Source organism: Lagopus muta, chromosome 15, assembly GCF_023343835.1.
Source record: "Lagopus muta isolate bLagMut1 chromosome 15, bLagMut1 primary, whole genome shotgun sequence".
Taxonomy (NCBI): domain Eukaryota; kingdom Metazoa; phylum Chordata; class Aves; order Galliformes; family Phasianidae; genus Lagopus; species Lagopus muta.
This window is the reverse complement of record NC_064447.1, coordinates 810290-830463: the sequence shown is the minus strand read 5'-3', so window position 1 is coordinate 830463 and position 20174 is coordinate 810290. Positions and strand designations below refer to the sequence as shown.

At 41.8% G+C, this 20174-nt stretch overlaps 1 protein-coding gene across 1 annotated transcript in view; it reads left to right on the top strand.

Annotated features, from left to right (window-relative positions):
- PDILT (protein disulfide isomerase like, testis expressed) overlaps nucleotides 1–20174 on the top strand; it is a 22959-nt gene extending 2785 nt beyond the window's left edge. Inside the window, exons 2-11 of the mRNA XM_048962200.1 lie at nucleotides 2928–3116; nucleotides 5995–6128; nucleotides 8105–8242; nucleotides 8906–9016; nucleotides 10318–10443; nucleotides 11411–11608; nucleotides 12939–13059; nucleotides 14242–14423; nucleotides 17987–18076; nucleotides 20075–20174. Coding sequence (XP_048818157.1) covers nucleotides 2928–3116; nucleotides 5995–6128; nucleotides 8105–8242; nucleotides 8906–9016; nucleotides 10318–10443; nucleotides 11411–11608; nucleotides 12939–13059; nucleotides 14242–14423; nucleotides 17987–18076; nucleotides 20075–20143 — 1358 coding nt within the window. The 3' untranslated portion in view covers nucleotides 20144–20174. The remainder of the gene's footprint in view (nucleotides 1–2927; nucleotides 3117–5994; nucleotides 6129–8104; nucleotides 8243–8905; nucleotides 9017–10317; nucleotides 10444–11410; nucleotides 11609–12938; nucleotides 13060–14241; nucleotides 14424–17986; nucleotides 18077–20074) is intronic.

Here is a 20174-nt window from a genome sequence, read left to right as displayed (position 1 = left end):
GATTTATTGATTTATTTGTAAAATATGCTTTTAAAAGTGAGCTCAATGAAAGTGCCATGTCCAGGCAGCTACAAGCATCACTGGAATCACTAGGTGATATTCTAGTTCCTGGACAGTCCTATTGATTAGCATCAATCCCTTATCTAGATGCCCTGTTAACTGAACATTAACTGAACATTCTGTAGAAGGGTCCAAACTCTTGAATAATCTTCAGTGTTTGCACAGCAGAAGACCTCAACTGAACTGCAAACTGCAAACATTAAATTAGCTCAGATTCAAAGTACAGAAGTCAACACAGGAGATAATGGGCTGTATTTTGCACAGTAGAATAGAATGGGAACACTTTCAAGGTCACATAAGAAAACGTGCATTTGCAGCAAGATCAATACCTTGCTTTTCTCGCTTCCAGTCTAGTATGTTAAACAGGAGACCATTCTTCTACACAGAAAATTATATATCATTAGTGAAAACTGTAAAAGCAGACTACACAGGAAAGAGGAAAAGTAGGAGTCCTGAAGTGACTTTCTAACCATGTCAGGAACTAACAGCTAAGAAATCAGTTTTTAGCATGACAACAGGCATATTCACAGTGTCTGCAGCAATCAGTATAGACTGCCCAATGAAACTGGAGGCCATTAGCAATTAGGTAAAGGAAAGAGGAACTCATCATACTTCCATGTATTGTCACTTAAAGGAAGCTTTAGGGACATGAGAGAGGTGCACATATCAGCAAAAAGTATCTCTGCCCACATTGCAGTATATAGTAGCTGGCTATATGGTACCATGAAGCAAAGTAGTTGCTTATTCAGGTCATCCATGTGTTCAAAATACAAAATTTCTGGTGCTCTTCCCACTTTTAACATATCTATTTGGCAAGGCTTTGGGTAAAACATACTCTGGCATTCTCTCTAGGACTCTGTGCACTGTGATGAGGTCCAGTTCTTAATCCTTATGCAGCAATACTTCTGGGAAGCAGGTTCCTCACTTCTTGCACCGAACAAAAGTGCTAGTGGCTTGAGTTATAAAAGTGGAAAATATGACAAACCTCCCCCACGCAGCACCTTTCCTCTGGGGAATGAGGGTATATATAACATCTGTTCCTTCTGACCTTTTTAGAGGAAGGTTTTGTTATAGAAGTTCTTAAAATAAAGGAAACTGTAGTCATCAGAAAAAAAAGAGATGCTGTTCTTCAGCACTTGCTGTCTGGGTAAACTTGCTGCAGAAATGGTGTTATGGACTCTCCCCTGCGAATAAGTGTCCTGCAGGCACACTTCACAGAATAGCCATGGCTGTGTGAGAGGGTTCAGGTCATTAGGTGATAAGGGATCATTCTTTAAACAAAATACATCTTTGAAGTTGAAATATTTCACAGAAAAATGGATCCTAAAGTCCCCCAGACAATCTACATATATATGTAATGCCCATATTGCTTATTGATACCTGCATACCTGGGAAGCCTCCAGGCATCTTCAGCTTCTCTGTCTGGAATATACCAACAATTTATTTTGCCCCTTTTTAAGAGAGTTCCACTTCACATGCAACAAGCTTCTGATCTTCCAGATTCCCAACTGTGGTAAAAGATCTGTGCAACCTTATTTTATTAGGGAAAAAAAAAAGTTGCTATATTGAAATTGAATCATAAAATCATAGAATGGCCTGGGTTGCAAAGGAGCACAATGCTCATCCAGTTCCAACCCCTGCTGCGTGCAGGTCACCAACCAGCAGACCAGGCTGCCCAGAGCCACATCCAGCCTGGCCTTGAATGCCTGCAGGGATGGGGCATCCACAGCCTCCTTGGGCAGCCTGTTCCAGTGCCTCATCACCCTCTCAGTGAAATTGTTTCTGGTGTAAACCACTGCCTTGGAATTAGCCAGAAGGTACTGGATCCCTAACCACCACCATGTGACTTCTACTTGTTATTCCAAGTCCAGAGCAACACATCTTAGAAAGTCCAACATCTCTGCCTAATGGATCTGGGCTCACCCTGTCCATATGCAGTCATTACATATCAGCACTCAACAGCACAGCAAACATGCTGTGTTTTAATAAAGACTCCATGCATCTCTAATCATTTTAAGTAATGATATTTCATAAAGGCTCAACAAACATGCTCTCGAGAAACAGCAGTGTTTTTATATGGTAGATATGCCATGTCTCCCATTGACAGAGCAGAACTTCCATTAGTTCTTCTGCAGTTTCTTCTAGAGTGGGTTGAACTCAGCCAAGACAGATAGTACTGTGGTGTTTTTTATGCTGGGAGATGGCATGCTGCAAATTTATGGGGGAAATGTTAGCAAGAGCATCTTTATAAGTACAAGAAAGGAAACTGAAGTTACAATTAAATCTCAGAAAATCTCTGTAAAGTGGCAATGAAATTAGTTGATGAACTACAACTGCCATTGGAGCTAGCCGAGGGTTGGCACATGGCACACACAGACACCTGTTGTTTTAGAACCACTATCAGTCTGTAAGAGCATATTCTCTCCTTCCATATCTTATTTGAAGAAAGTTTCTGAATTACACAAGTTTATCCCAATGAAGTGCTTTCACAACTAGCATCTTACAAAGAGTTTCGATGTGAGTGCAAACTCTATCCTTGAACTCCCTTTAAAATCTTTAGAATCAGGATATTCTGTCGAACTTGCTTTTTTACTCTAAGTCATTTCTTGCCAACAGAAGACTATTGCAGTCCTGCTGATTATTCACTCTGACTTGTCCAAGTACTCATGTAGCCTTGAACAATCAGAATCAACACAAAGAAAGAAGAACTAAAGATAATTTCTCACTTACTTGAGTCATAAATGGCCTTTATCCAACCCCTCCAGCTACTATTTGACATAATAATTTCTGCTGTAAAACTTCACACTGGAGCCTGTGTAACCCATTCTCTTTTGACTGACCCTTTCCAGATGTTTCTTTATCTCAAGCATCTCAGAATGTGTCGAAAGAATTTGCTGAGGCTGCGCGACTGCTTAAGAAAGAAGCTCCAAGAATCCAGTTTGGCAAAATAGATGTCACAGATCAATTTGATTTGAGAAAAGAATTTAATATTCAAGAGTTTCCTACCGTGAAATTTTTTGTGGATGGCATCAGGGAGGCCCCTATAGACTGCAAAGGTAAATTATCTTCTGCACTGTTAATGACAGGATGTGCTGACCTATTTTGCTGCCAAGGATAAAAGTATGGATGCTCAGATACAGTCTATGCAAACTCTTTGTGCCCATGGTGTTAAATGTGCAATTAACTCTGTATCTATACAAGAATTTTGATTTTAATTGGTCTTCTATGTTTATAACTGAATATGCTTCTCTCTACTGAGTTCACACAGCCAAGCTCACAGCTGGCATAATTCTGAGGACATAGAAACACACCCAAAATGACACACGCCCACACACTACAAACAAACAAAAAAAATCCCCATAAATAAAAGTTACACCAAACAAGAATTGGATCCCAAACCCGCTTGTTTGCACTTCTGCTGGCTCACTGCAACTTACACAGGTACTGTCCCTGCAGCAGGATGCATTTAACAGCAAATTCTGAACAAAGCTGAAGAAAAGAATTTGACAGTGCAGCCATGAGAGGGAGCTCATACATGGCTCAGAAAAGAAATTATGGAATAATTTCAAATCTTTTGGGGATAGTTATTCAGCAAAAACAACAATATTGCAATAGTACGAATGAGCAATCCTTGGAAATCCAGGCCTTCTTAGAGTTTTTCTTGCAACAAAAGTGCAGACAAGTAATTCCTTCTCCTCTCCTCTCCTCTCCTCTCCTCTCCTCTCCTCTCCTCTCCTCTCCTCTCCTCTCCTCTCCTCTCCTCTCCTCTCCTCTCCTCTCCTCTCCTCTCCTCTCCTCTCCTCTCCTCTCCTCTCCTCTCCTCTCCTCTCCTCTCCTCCCCTTCCCCTTCCCCTTCCCCTTCCCCTTCCCGTATCCCTTTAGTTTTTCTTCCTAAAAATGGCTAGTTCTATAGAGTTAGCAACGTCATGACTTGCCTAAGCCTCCATTTGTGCTCTGAGAAAATACACTTAAGTCACAAGTTTAAAAAATGATTGTGAAGTTTGTTTCTGAGCCTGTACACAACGGAGTGCTCAGATTTCTTCAACTCCTGAGCCCCTGTGGCTGCTCTGCTGAAAGCTGACCTGGAGTATTTTTAGTAACTTGCTTCTCCTTGTACATCAGCTATTGAATTTCATATCCACGTTCCCATAATCTACACTTGTGCAAACAGCTCCTGCACAAATGCCACTGAAATCACAGTTTGCCATAGACAACTTGTATTAGAGGTGCTGATACATGAGAGTGAAAGCTCCGACTTGAGTTTCTAGGGCTGACTTGGAAACATTTTTTAAACTGGTAAACTAACTTGTCAAGCGTGCTTGAGAGAGCCAGAGAACACAGAGCACGGCAACACGAGATGCACACAGCCATCCTTCAGCCCAGAGCTGCTGTTTAAGAGACACCTCCCAGCAGGACACAAGGAGTTAGCAAACTGCTTCTCCCCTGCAATCTGCATAATGCAGTGCTGACTGTTCTGAGACATACACTGCTAATAATGACTTAAATCACGCTTTGTTGATTTGCTTGTACAATTGCTAGTGAAAGCTTACCTAGCCAGTATAACTATAAACACTGGGAATCCTCAAGCAAATCCTAGGCATTGCAGAAATCGTTATTTACATCTCCAAGGCCAGAATTTGCCTAGAAGAAACAACTGCACAGGCCGTGTAGAACAGCGGCAGGAATACTCTGCATATGAAAAGCCTGCTGAGAGGTTATTTAGCTGACAGAAAGCTGCAAGAGCCCAGCTCTGCGTGTGGATAGAAGCCAAGCCCTGTGTGGCCACTAGGCAGTGCTCTGTGCTTTGCTCTGCAGCCTGCACACCTTAACAGCCGATGTCTGCCGGCTTGGCCTTAAAAAAATCCAATGACAACAAAAAAACCCCATCACCACCACCAACAAAAACCCCATATTTTAAACTAGTTGCAGTGCAGCCTGCTGCAAAATGACTTGATGGCAGTAAAATGGTATGACTCAATTTTGACCTTGCCGTATTGTTAAAATACCCAGCTCTAGGACTTGCATCTTTGATTATCCACTTGTACAGCACATCTCGATTCTGGCACTTTGCAGCATAACACATGCAGACATTGTCACGTACAGTTTTCATTAACCCTTTGCTGGACTTTTGTTCCAATCCAAAAAGGATGCCAGGCTCCCATAGATGAAGGGGTTATTTTATGGCTGAGAGCCTCAATTTATGGCTCCATTTCCTTAGAAAACACAATAACTACAAACTATTTTAAAAGAGATTTAGGATTTCTAAAACTCCTGAAAACCTGAGAAGAATTTACCAAATAAATGGACTGAGTATGAACTTATGAACACAGCAATGTTAATTTAGAACCCCAAAGATGGAATGCTGCCAAATTTAAGGACAACTTTGACATTTTTCAGCTTTGTTCCTCATATCTAAGACAAAGTGAAGCTGCAGTACCACTGGGGAGTTTCATCATGTCTCTGTACCTATTAGATCCTTTCTGCAGCAGCAAAGGAACAATTTTGACACCTAACTCAATTGAATAGCCAATCCAATAAAATCTGCAATTGGTTTGAAGACATTTTGGATTAAACCTCAGGTCGATAGCTCTTTATAGCTTATTATGATTTTGATTCACTTGTGGGCACATGAAACTCTGCAGAACAGGTTTTCTAGTTGTCTGATTTGTCTCATCTCTACACTCAAGCAATTAACTGGATGCAGTTGTGTGCAGAGGCCCCACAAAACACTGCTCATCACTGCTGATCTTCTAGAGCTGGCAGTAATTACAGTGGTGATGGGACCCTGAAGTTGGGTTTGAATCAGCATCGACCTCAGTCCTAAGGAGTCTAAGTTCAGCATCCTTCCCATCTTCCACTGCTTCTGTCTTGATTGCTCAGAAATGCCTCATTCATTTTGAAGCTCACTTTAATTCTTTTTTTTTCCTGCCACAGGAGTCAGACAGGCTTCAGCTTTTATCACATGGCTCAAAAGACGAACAGGACCCAGCACAGTTTTAATCAACTCCACCGATCAGGTCGAAGCCATCATAAATGCTGACGATTTGGCAGTGATTGGCTTTTTTAAGGTAATTCACTGGAGAGCTCAGAAGGCTGGTTTCCCTTCTGATCTGTTAGGGTTATGTTGTTTTCCACTGCCACCAAATCTCACACATCCATAAAGCCCAGAACTTCCTGAAAGACTTTTTGTACCCTCCAGCCTCCTCCCTGGCAGGGCAGGGCAGCACAAGAAGCATAAAGTGCTCAACATTGCGGAAGCACTGCTTTGCAAAAACGAAAGCAGTGGGGTACTATCACCACCATCATCAAAAACCCAAAACACAACAGTGTGAGCCTCTACAAAGAAAATTAAACTCTGTGCCAGTCAAAACCACAACAACTAATCACAGCATTTCTATTCAAAGATGGTGTAAAGCACAGATGTGAATATTTGGCAAGGAGAAGGAAAGCTCCTTTCATGCTCAAATCCCTAGAAAAGGTGATAAATACCATCAAATGTGCCGGAATGCCTTTTACTTGTCTTTCCATTTGAGGAGTAGAAAAGAGCTCCATCGGTAACTCATTAGCAGTTTATTTAACTTCTGCCAGCTAGGAAATCTGCAGGGAATAGGAAGTCAAATTATTGCACTGTGTATGATCCAACTCATGCAGTCCTTTCTCAGGTAAAATCCTACTGCTTTCCAAAGTAGAATAAGGTCCTCAGGATTTGGGACTGAACGATGCAGAGCAATAGCCAAATAGTGTAATGTAAATATGAGCTGTCAAAGCACTCAGAGGTCAGTACAAAAGGGGTAGGTTTTTTAATTCTGCTTTTTCATTGTGTCCTTGAAACCTTCACTATCTGAAACATTCAATGCTCTAAAGAGACTTTTATTCTGGTAACTTTCTGCCTAGTTCAAGGCACGATGTCTGGACTCATACCTGTACTGATAAGGTCCCAAATGTGCTGGCTACAGCAGACAGACCATGTTTTATGGCTGAGGAAAGTAGGATTCATTACCAAATTGCCCAGAGTAACAGAGGTGGTGAACACAAATGGCATAATAGGAGAAACTGTGAAAATGCTCACAAAGCCCAGAATTTGCTTTGCAGCAATCTGCTCACAGCCATGTATGGAGAAGGGCAGTTTTCCAGTGCTGGATCAGACTGAGATGCTTTTGGTATGGCAGTGATGCTGGAGAGTCTCCTGCAAAAGGCTGATAGCAGATAGTGCCTGCAGATGTGTCTGACTGGACTCCACAATTTACCTGAAAAAACAGTAGATGAGCACTATCATGAGTGAGGCCATGTCAGAAATGCTGGGGGTAGAAACTAATGCAGTGGTGTCCAAGTAAATAAAGAGCTGCATTTGGCCTTCTGTTACTCACAGATTGCTCACAGATGTGAGTGCCAAAATGTGTTGGGAGATCTCAGCATATAAATTGCTATTAATCCAGCGTGAAATAATTGTCTGATTAAATCATACCCGAAAGAGCTGCTGCCTTTCATCGTACTTATTGACTACTAGTTCGAGGGTGGACAGAACGGTGACTGTTTGACAGATGTAGGAGTCAAGATGCCTGCTTTGAGGAGCACTCAGTCAAAGCCCCAGACACATCCATCAGGTCCTCCTGCAAGCAGGCAGCCCTCCCTTCTTGTCCATGCAGCTCTTTGTGCAGCTGTGCAGCAGAGCTGGAGCAGGGGAGCAGCTGCTAGCTCGATCCTTCCCCGTCTGGAGAAGTCTTGGCAGAGTGTGGCAATACCAGGGGAGTGCAGGGCAGAGATGAGATGAGTGCAGGAAGGAGATGGGGAGCTGTTCAGAAACCATATTGCCCAGCCCAGACAACACTAGCCAGAACAGTGAACACAGCAGTGCTGTCACAGCACTCCTATGATTTCCTCTATTCTAAAGATTTCCCTGTGAATGTAATTGTGGCAAGCTCATTTTTGCACTCACCTATACCTCACAAGCCTTTCAGGGCCCACATCACTTGCAGCTCTCACTCCTACACATCCTGTCAGGATCCTGGACACAGCTCTTAATGAATACTCTTTCTGGGATTAGGAACTTCACAAAGACAGCGTGGAAGTTTTCCGTGAGACTGCAAAAGATGTGCCAGAGATGCCTTTTGGGATGACAAGCAGCGAGGACATCTGTGCCCATTATGGCATCCAAACTAACACTCTGGTTGTGTTTAAGAAGGTAGGAGTGTAAGCCTAGCAAGGTAAGGTGCAACAGGCTGCTGTGGCAGCTTCAGGACATGGAAAAAGGCAGTGTGGCATTTTTTCAGGTTATATCCCTACCTGAAATTCAAGTAGTTTATCACAAAAAATATTGCATTTGCAGACAAGAAAGATAAGGAAGAGGCAGACAACAACCTCTGGATGTTTTCCATCTGTCTGCTCACACTTCAGGATCCTGGTTTATACTTGAAGTCATTTTATTAGGTGTTCTAATTCACCTATCACCCATGCACACCATGAACTGAACATGGTAATGTTCAGAGAGTTCTGCTGACTCTTCCCTTTTCCTTCAAGCAGGTATCTTTTCTTCCAGCCCACATCAGAAGTGGCCAACAAGATCAAATATACAGTAACAGCATCAAGCTTTAGGCCTCAAAGTAGCCAGACCAAAAACGGGGGTAGAAGAGATCTGCTAGTTTATTAACGAGCAAATTAAAACTGTCACCTCTATCCTGGATTCTAGCTATAATCTTCTGTAATCCATGGCATTCATTTTACAAGCAATGGAATTTCACTCACTGAGGATCAGAAAACAGTAAGGGCAACATTTTAGCTTAAAGACAGTGCTTTTGTTCCTATAGTTGATAAAACCAACAACCTCAAATCTCACTATTTATCTAAGGGAAAACCTGCGCATAATGAAGTGCTTGAAGATGGCAGACAGAACAAACTGGACCTCACAAGGATAATCAAAACCTTTACCTTGGATTTGGTCACTGAATATAATCTTGAGGTATGTGTATTTTTTCACTGTGTTAACAAAAGCCACGGGAGAAGGACAGCCAGTAACATTTCACATCAACCTCTGAGAAATCTCCCTACGTTTCTTAGGTTTTAGGCTATCAGATTGATACAGGCAACATGTTATGAAACTGCTTGCATGTCTTGACAAGTTATTACCTGGAACAGAAGAGAGTATTTGGCTAACATATTTCATGTGCTATTTCCCACTTACTGCAGGCTATCATTCGTGGCACCTCTTATAATACTGTGAAAAAATGGGAAGGAAGTGGGAAGGGAGGAAACCCTACCCACCAGATATAAAGTCTATGTGTTAAGAATTCAGGGATGAGGGAACAGTTGCCTTTCTTCCTAACAACTGCTGTCACTGTGAGCTCTGCTGGCAAATACCATCTGCAGAGGAATGCATACAGAAAAGAAGGAGCTGATCAGCTTCTTAGTGTTTGAGAATGTTGTTTGACTAGGCTAGCCCTAATCATATCTAGGAACCCCAGTAAAATCCAACAGGCAGCTCTTGGTCAAATCCAGACCAGAGGGTGCATCCCTCTTAGCAAGGTGATGTTTCCTGAGGGGACAGGGAAGGGCTGGCCAAGCAGTGAGCCCACCTGAACATGCAGACACCACCGACCTGCAGAGAAGGCACAAACCTCAGGCTTCTGAGGCAGCTCAGAGGGTTGGAGGTTGGAAGGTCAGTTTCCACCCTGTCTCCAGCCCTTCCATTCCCATGCATCAACCCTGGCCTCTGGGCCAAGAGAAATTAGAAACACTGGAACAGCCATTGCTAGAGGAGGAAGAGGAGACAAGGCGTGGAAGTGCTTGCATGGGAGGGTACTCCATTAACTCTGATCATGGTGTGGAATGAGAAAGTTCTGTGCAAAGGAGGAGATGTAGGCTGCTGATGGCATGCAGAAGTGAGGGAAGTGTCCCAGTTGGCTCTAGATGCTGCACCTCGGCCTCCTTAGGTAACACTGCCTTTTACTTTCAGCACATCTTTAGCACTAATTCTTCAGCATGTGTTACACAGGAGGACAGAGGCTCCCTTCTGACTGTAAAATCCATGAATACCAATGAGGTTCTTACTGAAATATAGAAAATATTCAGGAGCTACTGATTCTTCTCACTTTATCTTCTCTAAAACAATGAAAGCAATCTCAGGGTTATGGAAATTATTGGGAATAGAGCCTCGAGAAGTAAAATTTGCAATATCAGAACTGAATGACACTGATACTCTGAGCCTCTGATTCCCTGCTCTACTTAAGAGGAATGGAACAGATGTTGAGTGTTGTTTTCCAGACATCTGTGAAGATTTTTGATGTCCCTGTTGAAAACCACATCCTGCTGTTCATCCCAACGAACTCAAAGACATTCAGCACAACTTATGAAAACTACAAGTCTGCTGCTGCAGAATTTAGGGGGAAGGTTTGTAATATTGAATCCTACAACACAAACACAAATGCTAAAAGATCAGTGGAAAAACACCATTGGTGTTTGCAAAAGTACACTGATGCCACTCTGTCTTTAGGTCTACTAAGCCCTTTAGAAACCATTTCAGCAACTATTTTTCAGCTTGGGCCCTTAATAGAATTATCTGAGAAATTCAAAGAATAAATGTCACTTCAAAACGATTCTTCAAAACAGAAAGATCACAGAAACCAACACTAATTCCAGCTGCTCCCACTCAACTGGCTTCTGATTTTACATATACAACTTTCTCGGAGCAATTTCCAACCAAAGCTGGCTTTAGCAAGCTTCTGGCAATTTCTGCCTGCACCCAGAAATGGCTGAAAGATCTCAGGGCATTGCCTGCAGCAAGAGCTGGTTCCAGCTCCAAAGCCTGAGAAACACTGCAAGGCATCTGCATGGCTTTGTCTGCAGTGCACAAGTGTTTGCATATGTATATTTACAGATAAGAGCAGTCTTACACAGAGGTATTTCAGTTTCTATTGCCAGCCAGCCTGGTGCTACTTCTGCTTTAACTGTGCTAAAGATTGAAGAAGTATAAATTGCCTTGTAATAGAAGAGCGCACATGAGTATTCAAAAAGACATATGCATGACATGTGTTCCAGCAATTCTGTCCTGTGAAGACCTATTAAGAACTTTAAGGGGTAATTTAGAAGTGTTTCTAAAATAAGTGGTAGCAAACCAGTGTCAAAAGGCAGAAGGGAAATTTCCATTCATTTTGGCTGTTTTGCCATTTCTTAACTTGGATCAAGGTACGAAAATGTTCACAGAGCTGCTGGCTTTTGGGCTGAGACCAAAAAAGGGTTCTACAAAATTGCTTTCATTTAAGGTTAGGTCCGAACCCACTGCCAAGCTGCACTTCTCTAAAATGGCTAAAAGAAAGCTGTAAGACTCAACCAGATGTTTGGCTCTCTTTATTATCAGATAATGTTTGTGGTGGTGAATACTAATGAAACAAGAAATGGACGCATTTTTGAGTATTTTCGCATCAGGGATGTTGATGTTCCTGCTGTTAGAATCCTAAATCTGACAAGCCAAGCAAAGTACAAAATGCCTGCAGATGAGGTGACTACGGAGAACATAAGACATTTTTGCCAGAGCTACCTGGATGGAAAAGCAAAGGTACGTCCATCACTAATGAGATGCCCCTCTGCTACACCAACTAAAACAGATTTGCAAAGTTAGTATTAGAACAGTGTGCTTTTCTGATTATCAACTGATTAACTTACTCTTGCCCTAGTGCATTCACTGATAATTACTGAAAGAACATTCCTCCGTATTTAAAACAGAGGGGGATTACAAAGCTCTCCTGTTCTCCTACCTGAAAAATGGGCAAATTATTTAGGATGCAATTTTTCAGTTGATGCAAGCTGATGTTTTAGTGCTTTAAGACTCCCTGTGCTTCCATCTTTCCAGTAATCGTGGAGAAATCTGTTCTCTTGGTTGGGAGAAATGAAATTTCACTAATGATTGCAAAGGAATTTGAAGTTCAGCAAATAGAAAATTGTCAATTTCACAGTAAAACAGAATTTAGCAGAGTCTAGCAGAGTGAATTTTGACAGGATGAATCACTCCCAGTGGTAAACACAGTATTTTTTGTCATAATGAAGCATCATCCTCCATACTCACATGGAAAATACATGAAAACATTTTCCTTCTTTAGTGCTCTTCAGGGTTATTTATTTTCATTTTCATCACAAGGAGTGATGAAGTGAGTAAAGTCAGAGTAAATTGACTTCAAAAATTTGAGCAGTAGATCCTATTTTCAATCTTGAGGCAGGTAGAGGGACAGAAGAGCTGCAGAAATCTCCTCCACAAAGAGCTGCTTTTGTGGCAAACGCATGCTATGGAACAGCTCCTAAGAGGAGAGTGTGACATTCTTCTAATTGGTCTAAAAGAAAAGAAATTGCCAGGCTATATGCTGGAAATTGTAGGAGTCACGTGGAGGCTGTGATCAGCAGCAGAAGAAAAATATAGGCAATACTCACAGTTTTATGTGTTTTACTTAATTTTCAGAGCCCTCAATAGAATCATAGAATCATAAAATGGACTAGGTTGAAAAGGACCATTATGATCACTTAGTTTTAATGTCAATAAGGGGTAAGCTTTTCAGCATTCTAGCCAATGAACGGTGGGCAGCAAGCATCCAGGATAACATAGTACAATACAGATATGTTCCCAAAAGTGATTTGCAGACTGTCTGTATTCAAGAGAGGGACACATAATTCTGCCTGCCAACTATACAGGGGTGTGAGATACCAGTTCCCTGCTGAGGGCAGAGCAGAGAGTAGCATGAGAAGGCAAGAGAGGATTTAGAGATAGCAAAAAAATAGCATTAGGTGGAAGAGGACAGCAAGCAGAGGGTGATCCCACTTGTCTCACAATAACTTGATCTGGAGTATAGTTCCTCAATGCTCCCTGCACTTTCACAGCAGTGTTTGTTTCTGCTTAGTTACATCTCTCTAGTGAAGAAATTGCCAAAGACTGGGACAAGAGGCCTGTCAAAGTGCTCGTTGGGAAGAATTTCAACAGGATTGTCTTCAATAGGACCATGAGTGTGTTTGTCATGTTTTGTAAGTGTCATTGTATTCAGACTACTTTAATGTGATCCATTGGAAATGAAAAAAGAAAGCTCATTCTTACATACCAAACTGGTCTTTGCACTTTACAGAAGTCATGCTGAGCAAATCTGTGATGTCTGATGAAAGCACTTAAAAAATTTTGTCCTATGAAAATGCTGCACTACCTTTGGTGACTTAGAGTGGCAATGAGAAACATTCAGTCCCTTCAATAAGGTTTTGTCAAAGCAATTTCAAATCTCTGCCTGGAAGGAAAGGGACACTAGGATCTCATGCTGTACAATGGAACATTATAATATTCTGTACAGTATGAGTCTGGCTGTCTTCCAAGGAGAGAAGGGAGTTAAGTAAGGTTGTCTGGATGCAATGCTGTAGTATTGCATCCCAAAGAGCTGTAGTTTAGCAAATCTAACTCCTTTCCCTTCTCTGTCTGCACGTAAAGTGGCATTCCTTGTCAACCTTTCTCTGCAGGAAACTGCTGCCCTACCCTATACCAGCCAGCAGAGATTACACTGCCTTAATTTGTTCAGTAGAGCAAACATACAGCATTAGTATAAATACAACATTCAGCATAATACTAGCAAATTCTTAACGGTAGCACAATCATGCAATCCTTTTAATTCCATCTAATCTGATCATGACCACTCTTCTCTTGATGGAAAATCTGTGGCTATTTAAGAGCATTCTCAGCAGTATGCCTTTTTGTTAACCTGTTAAATGTGCACTGCTTGGAGACAAAGCACCACCATACCTCAATCTCCTCCTTTTCAGTACAACTATAGCATAGTTTATGGACACATTTAATTTTAATATGTCTGGAGACATTTTAATATGTGTAAAGCATTTTGTGCCTCTGGCAAGTACCTCATCATGGGAACAATGTGTTTCTTGGGTTGCACTGGTTATCTGCCATGCTTCTCCAGCAAAGTGCTGGCAAGTGCTGTGTGTTACAGTAATAAGGATCTAAGAAGCAGTGCTGCTGCCTTAGAGATAGTGATAGTAATAACCTTAGGTTGGTTATCACTACATGAAGACTTATGGAAAATGGATGGTTTCAAGTAGAAAGGGACCACAAGAGAAATCATAAAACCCCATTAACTTTCACAGAATTAGCAGATTCCACTCAGCAAACCAGGACATGCTCTTACAGCAGACTGCATGCTTTTACATTTGCAGATGCCCCTTGGTCCTATGATTGCAGAAAACTTCTGCCAATCTGGGATGAGCTAGGAGAGAAATATCAAAGCCACAAGGACGTAATCATTGCAAAGATAGATGTCACAGCAAACGATGTCCTGTCAGTTGTGATGGATCGCTATCCCTTCTTCAGACTCTTCCCTGCTGGACCCGATATCCAGGTGAGAAACTTGAGGGGATGGCACAGCTGCATGCTGATGGGGGACTGTGTGTGCATGTCAGATGGAAGCACATCCTTTAAGCAAGGCTTTGCTCTTTATCTACTCAACACTGAGCTCATTATGAACAAGAATCTGAATTAAAGGGGAAACTCTTCCACTGTCTCTGAAACGTGAAGCTGTAGCAAGAGCCTTTGCTCTATTCGCCATCTGGGACCTCACTGCTGCCTTATTCTCTGCTGTTTAGCAGCCTCCCATCTGGGTTCTATCAACAGCCTCACCTCAGAGCAAACTCCTCATCATGAGAGCCAGACTCCTCGTCACTACAGGCCTTTCTTCAAACCACGGCAAGAGGCAGACAGTCACAGAACAACTCTGAAGCAGCTATGACTAGGCTGTAAAATACTGCTATCACTTGTCACATCCTCTAAATTTTCACAACATTCAGCTCTCAAGACTTACTCCTGTGCAGTTCTGCCAGTAATTTTATTTCATTCAGTCTCAGTAGGGAAGAAATATTTGTTGTCAAGACTAATGATCTTCAGAATATGCTACCTAATGCCATGTTACAGAATAATCAGAAAATGCTACAGCTGAAAGAAAGAAAAATATTAGACAAGTAGTTATATTCCTCCATCTACATATACAATCTCATTAAAAATAAAATACATCTGAAGCCAAAATAAATTAAATTCTGAGATACCGCTATAATTAAGACATTACTAAGCTTTTCATTTTTCTTTTTAGTCCCAAACTTAAATTAAATTTGAAGACATTTGCTCATGTTCTCATTTAATCTTTTAGGGAGATATTTTGCTCTCAGATGTGCATGCCCATCTTCTAATGAATTGAACTATAGTCCTGCACACTCACATTGTGCTTTGTCTTTAAACAGGAGAGCAGAAATCCATGAAATTCTCATAATAAATGCCAGATTGTAAAAAAATCAGTAATATCTTTCAGTAGCCATTAAGGGATTGTTTCAGACTTAAAATACTAAGTTTGTTTCTTGCTTGTGCACCATGTTTTTATGCCAGGTCCCTTGGTACTGGAGATGTTAGCCTGTACTTGATGGGCAATGCAGGTGTCCTGCAGCTTCCTGCAGTGGCTGACCCACGTCCCAGCCTTCCTTCTTAGTGCAGTGAAAGGACAGCTGGCCACAGACCATCATAAATAACCGGAGACACACTCAAGCCATTAATACACAGTCACTGCAACAGCCTCAGCCATTTTCTACCCAACCAGCAGTTATACCAGGAATTCTTCCAAGTACATTTACACCTTTTTAGAAGTTAACCAAAGAAAGGGTGCAGTTATACCCCAACTTGCCAATACACAGAGCATGACATACTGTATAGGCACTACCCCACCTTCACAGTCCCTGCTTCTTATTCTGCCAATGAAAAGCTAACAGAAAAGTCTTGGAGACAAAGAGGAATGTGCAGAAGGAAGAGGAACAAGACATATCTACAGGCCAGCATCACCACCTGGTACAGCCCTGATTTCACACAAACATAGTGCTGGAAACAAACACGAGTCTTCTAACGGCCCCTGTTGATCCTCCATGTTGTTTAAAGACTAAGGATGAATTGAAAGCTAGTGTGGAAGCAGGTAGCATTCTAAAGATGGAATAGCTATCCTAAGACTCTAGAAAGCACTCAAATATAAATAAAGGAGTTTGAGCCAGCTCATGATAAGCCAATGGAAATGTGGCTAATATAACATGACTCATAGCTGTTTTCTAGATTGGGTTATCATGTTCTCTACTTAAAGAACACATTCTTACACAGACTCTTCCATGCACTCTGGCCTGATGAGATCACACTCCCCTCCTACAGACAGGAGCATCTGCTTGGTCTGCAGGGCATGAACTGTCTGCTTTCCAGTCACACTCCATCTATGCAATCTAAGAAGTCAGCTTTTTCTGAAGCTAAAGATGAGTGACCCTCTTGCTCACAATGGATGCAAACTTGGTGGTTTATTTCATTTTTTTAATAATTAATTTATTTTTAAACCTGAAGTCACTTAGTGTGGAGTTAAGTGGGGCTACATGAGCTCAGACACCTCCATCTGTAGCTGGACACTTAAGCACGGATCCAGTTTTCCAAACCACCAGCTCTGTGTTCCTATGTTATTTTTTCATTCTCACTGTTTAATAACCATTGATTTCAGCATAAGGATGCACTGCTAGATGGCTATTGATAAGACAAAAAAAAACCTTCTGATGTCAAAAGCAAAAATCAACTCTCAGTGAGACAGAAAAGTTTCCTCCTCCCCCAAAGAACAATTAAATCCGGCATGTAGCTCTATTCCAAGAACAGCTATAGTCAGAGCTGGAGGAACAAGAGAGTGGAATGACTGTGTGGAGGAAAGAGTGACCAGGCATCATCTGTGAGATGAACAACTCATCCATTGCGTCATCAAGTCCAAATGTGAGAGAAAAACATGCATTTTTTCAGGCAGATTTTAAGGTTATTTGATTTATTTCTATGGATTAAGTAAGAAAAATAACATTGACATACACTTACGCACTGATTGCTCTAATGAGAAATGTTGACACATATCCTCAGTAACCAGAGCAAGGATCAACTGCTTCTCTGGTTTTACAGGTCTTTGGTCTGAGAAATTTCTATTTCAGCCATTAGAGTGGAGCAGGACTCATCTGAGAATATTAATTGCCTCTGGAGGAATCAAATAATATTACTCAAGAAAGTTAATTTTGCAAAGAAAAGATGCCTTCAAGGTTGCAACATCTTTTATTACAAGAGAATACCTTACTGCATGGGGAATATTAAACCCATGTATACATCTAGTGAATTCACCAGGGAATGGAGGTCTTCTGTTTATAGTCCCTTGAACTCAAATCAGGCATAACAGCATCTGGTATAAAGTAATACAGCATTGTTGGTCTCTGTGAGAAGCTAGATTACCTCAGGTGAGAAAAGGCGTTTGCCTAAGTCTAAATAGACTCTGGTTGACAGCAGACAATTCCTGAAGTGGCACGCATGGGCTTCTACAAATTTTCACTGAAGGATTTGTGCAAGATCCTTTCAGACTTCCAGAGGGCGCTTGGAAGTGATAGTATTTGGGAAAAAAAACACCAAACCCAACGTCTTTAAAAGAGAGTATGATGCTCAGACTCATTCAGAGAATTGTAAAGACCTAAATTGAAAGTGCATCTCACTAAACTTATTAAGAAAATCTCTCATGAGCCCCCAACTGAAAGTGAAGTGTAAGAAAAATAATGTAACTGCTCCCCTTCCTGCTGCTCTTATTGAATATTCAAGCTGGGGAATGTGGATTTTAACAACGTTTCTGGATTTTGAATTTCCATAAAAATGTTCAGACAGCTTAGAATATCACAGCTGGACCTGCAAAATACTCTGCTCCCCAGATATCTTGCAAACGTTTAACTGCTGCAATTCTACCTTCACTTTTTAAACTAAGAGCAAAAGTCTAGAGCGCGGGCAATCTAAAACATGGACATCCTTCAGCTAATTATGCTGCTATTTCCAGCACTTTGTGTACAGAGTTAAAGACTTTCCTAATCTTCAAACTCTTTCTAGGAGGTGCCCTATGCTGGGGAGCACAACTTGGAGGCATTTTCAGAATTCTTAGAAGAACAAATCAAGATGAGAGCAGAAACAAGAGAAAAGGTAGGCATCTGACCCAGACAATGACTGATCTGCTGTGCAATCCAAGGCATGTTTGTACCTTATATAGGCACACCTGAATCGGCAATAGCATAGACCACAAGTGTGGGCTTCAGCCACTGCTTGGATGGTTCTTACCAGCTCACCAGCTTGGCATGACCACATTAACTGCAGTCATACCACCACCAGGCTGGCACACACCCACTCACATCCTTGTTTTCGTCACACAGAAATCTCTTCTCCCACTCCTCATATCACCACTGAGCCCCTATGTTAATGTGGTACTGCAAAAAGAAACTTGTGCCTTGACAAGTGTAACCAAAACCTTGTCAGGATTTTAGCTGGAAAAAAGCCTTTGCTAAATTCATTTCAGCTACAGCCAGACTGGTTCAAATATTCATACTTACCTCATCCTTCTGCATGCAGTGTAGTTCCCCTTCTTCATAAAGCAATGGCACAATTGAGAGCTGACTGTCCCTCATATTGACAATCTAGTTATGTCAATTTTCTGATTCCTCATCTCTCTCTCACCCACTGTAAGTCAAACCAGATAAGCATTAGCTGTCTCATTCAATGTAAAAATTGATTCACTCCTGACTTCACTGCTGAAATAAGTAGTTACAAATGGAGAGAGATGACTAAATAGTGTTACCAAACAGAGGTCTGCACTGAAGGGTCAGACCTGTGACTGACTAGTCACTGTACACCTCTGTTTTCCAATACCTGGAGCCTACATTTGGCGTCTGCCCCTGCTGCATGTACCTCAGTGCTGAGTCTGCAACAGATCCCTTGAACCCCATACGTACCATCTTGAGGAGCCATTCTGTCATCCCTTCTTCATCCTTTGTTTTGCATTAAACCATAAGTGCCTACTTGGGAAACATTATCCATAAAATAAAATAAAACCATCCTTTGTGCAGTAAAATAGGTAACTATCTGACATTTGTTCATCTGTTCAAAATTCTCCATCCTGATGTGCTCCAAGTTTTCCCAGAAGAAAGCAGTTGTAGACCTTTTGCAGTACAGTGCTTGATGTAAAGTCCCCTGTAAGCATATTGATTTCAGCAAGAGCGTGTTAATAGGGTAAGAAGTAGAGCTTATGAATACCCTGACTTCAGGGTATTCATAAACAGGATAAATAAGTATCACAGAATCATGGGGTTGGAAGGGACCTCAAGGACCATGAATCTCTAACACCCCTGCCACATGCAGGGCCTCCAACCTCCATATTTAATACCAGCCCAGGCTGCCCAGGGCCCCATCCAACCTGGCATTGAACACCTCCAGGGATGGACGGGGCATCCACAGCCTCTCTGGGCAGCTGTTCCAGCACCTCATTGCTCTACTAGCACAGAAATTCCCCCTGACATCCAACCTCAATCTGCCCTCCCTCAACTTCAAAACATTTCCCCTTGTCCTGCTGTTATCTCCCCTTTCCAAGAGCTGACTCCCCTCCTGTCTGTAGGCTCCCTTTAGGTACTGCAGGCTGCAATGAGGTCACCCCACAGCCTTCTTTTCTCCAGGCTGAACAAGCCCAGCTCCCTCAGCCTGTCTTTGTAGTGGAGGTGCTGCAGCCCCCTGATCATCTCTGTGGCTCCTCTGGATCCTCTCCAACAGCTCCCTGTCTTTCTTGTACTGGGGGCTCCAGACCTGGACACAGTAGGTGATTTCTTCTGTAACTGCCTATAAAATATTCCTCCATTCTCATTATCTTACCAACCATGGGGTCCAAGCTCTCATCAAAGCTCCATTCAAAACCTCATCTATGCTTCGCCATAACCCAGTGCAAGGGCATGCAAACAGAACATGTTTTATCAACAGCAGCTCTACTTCTTACCCTATTAACCACTACTTCTTACCCCATTAACGTGCTCTTGCTGAAATCAATTTGTTATACATTGATTTTTTTTTTGTTTTTGAAAGAAAAGGGTTACTAGGAGCAACTCTCTTAGTGAACATGAATAGTAAGCAGCTTTGCTCTTGCATTTGGTTTTTTAAAAGGGTCCTTCAAGAATGAAAGAGGGTCTCAGCCAGAAAGAGACTGTAATAACTGAGAAAGAAGAACTTTAATAGTACGGAGAGAAAAATCCTGAGGATTGTG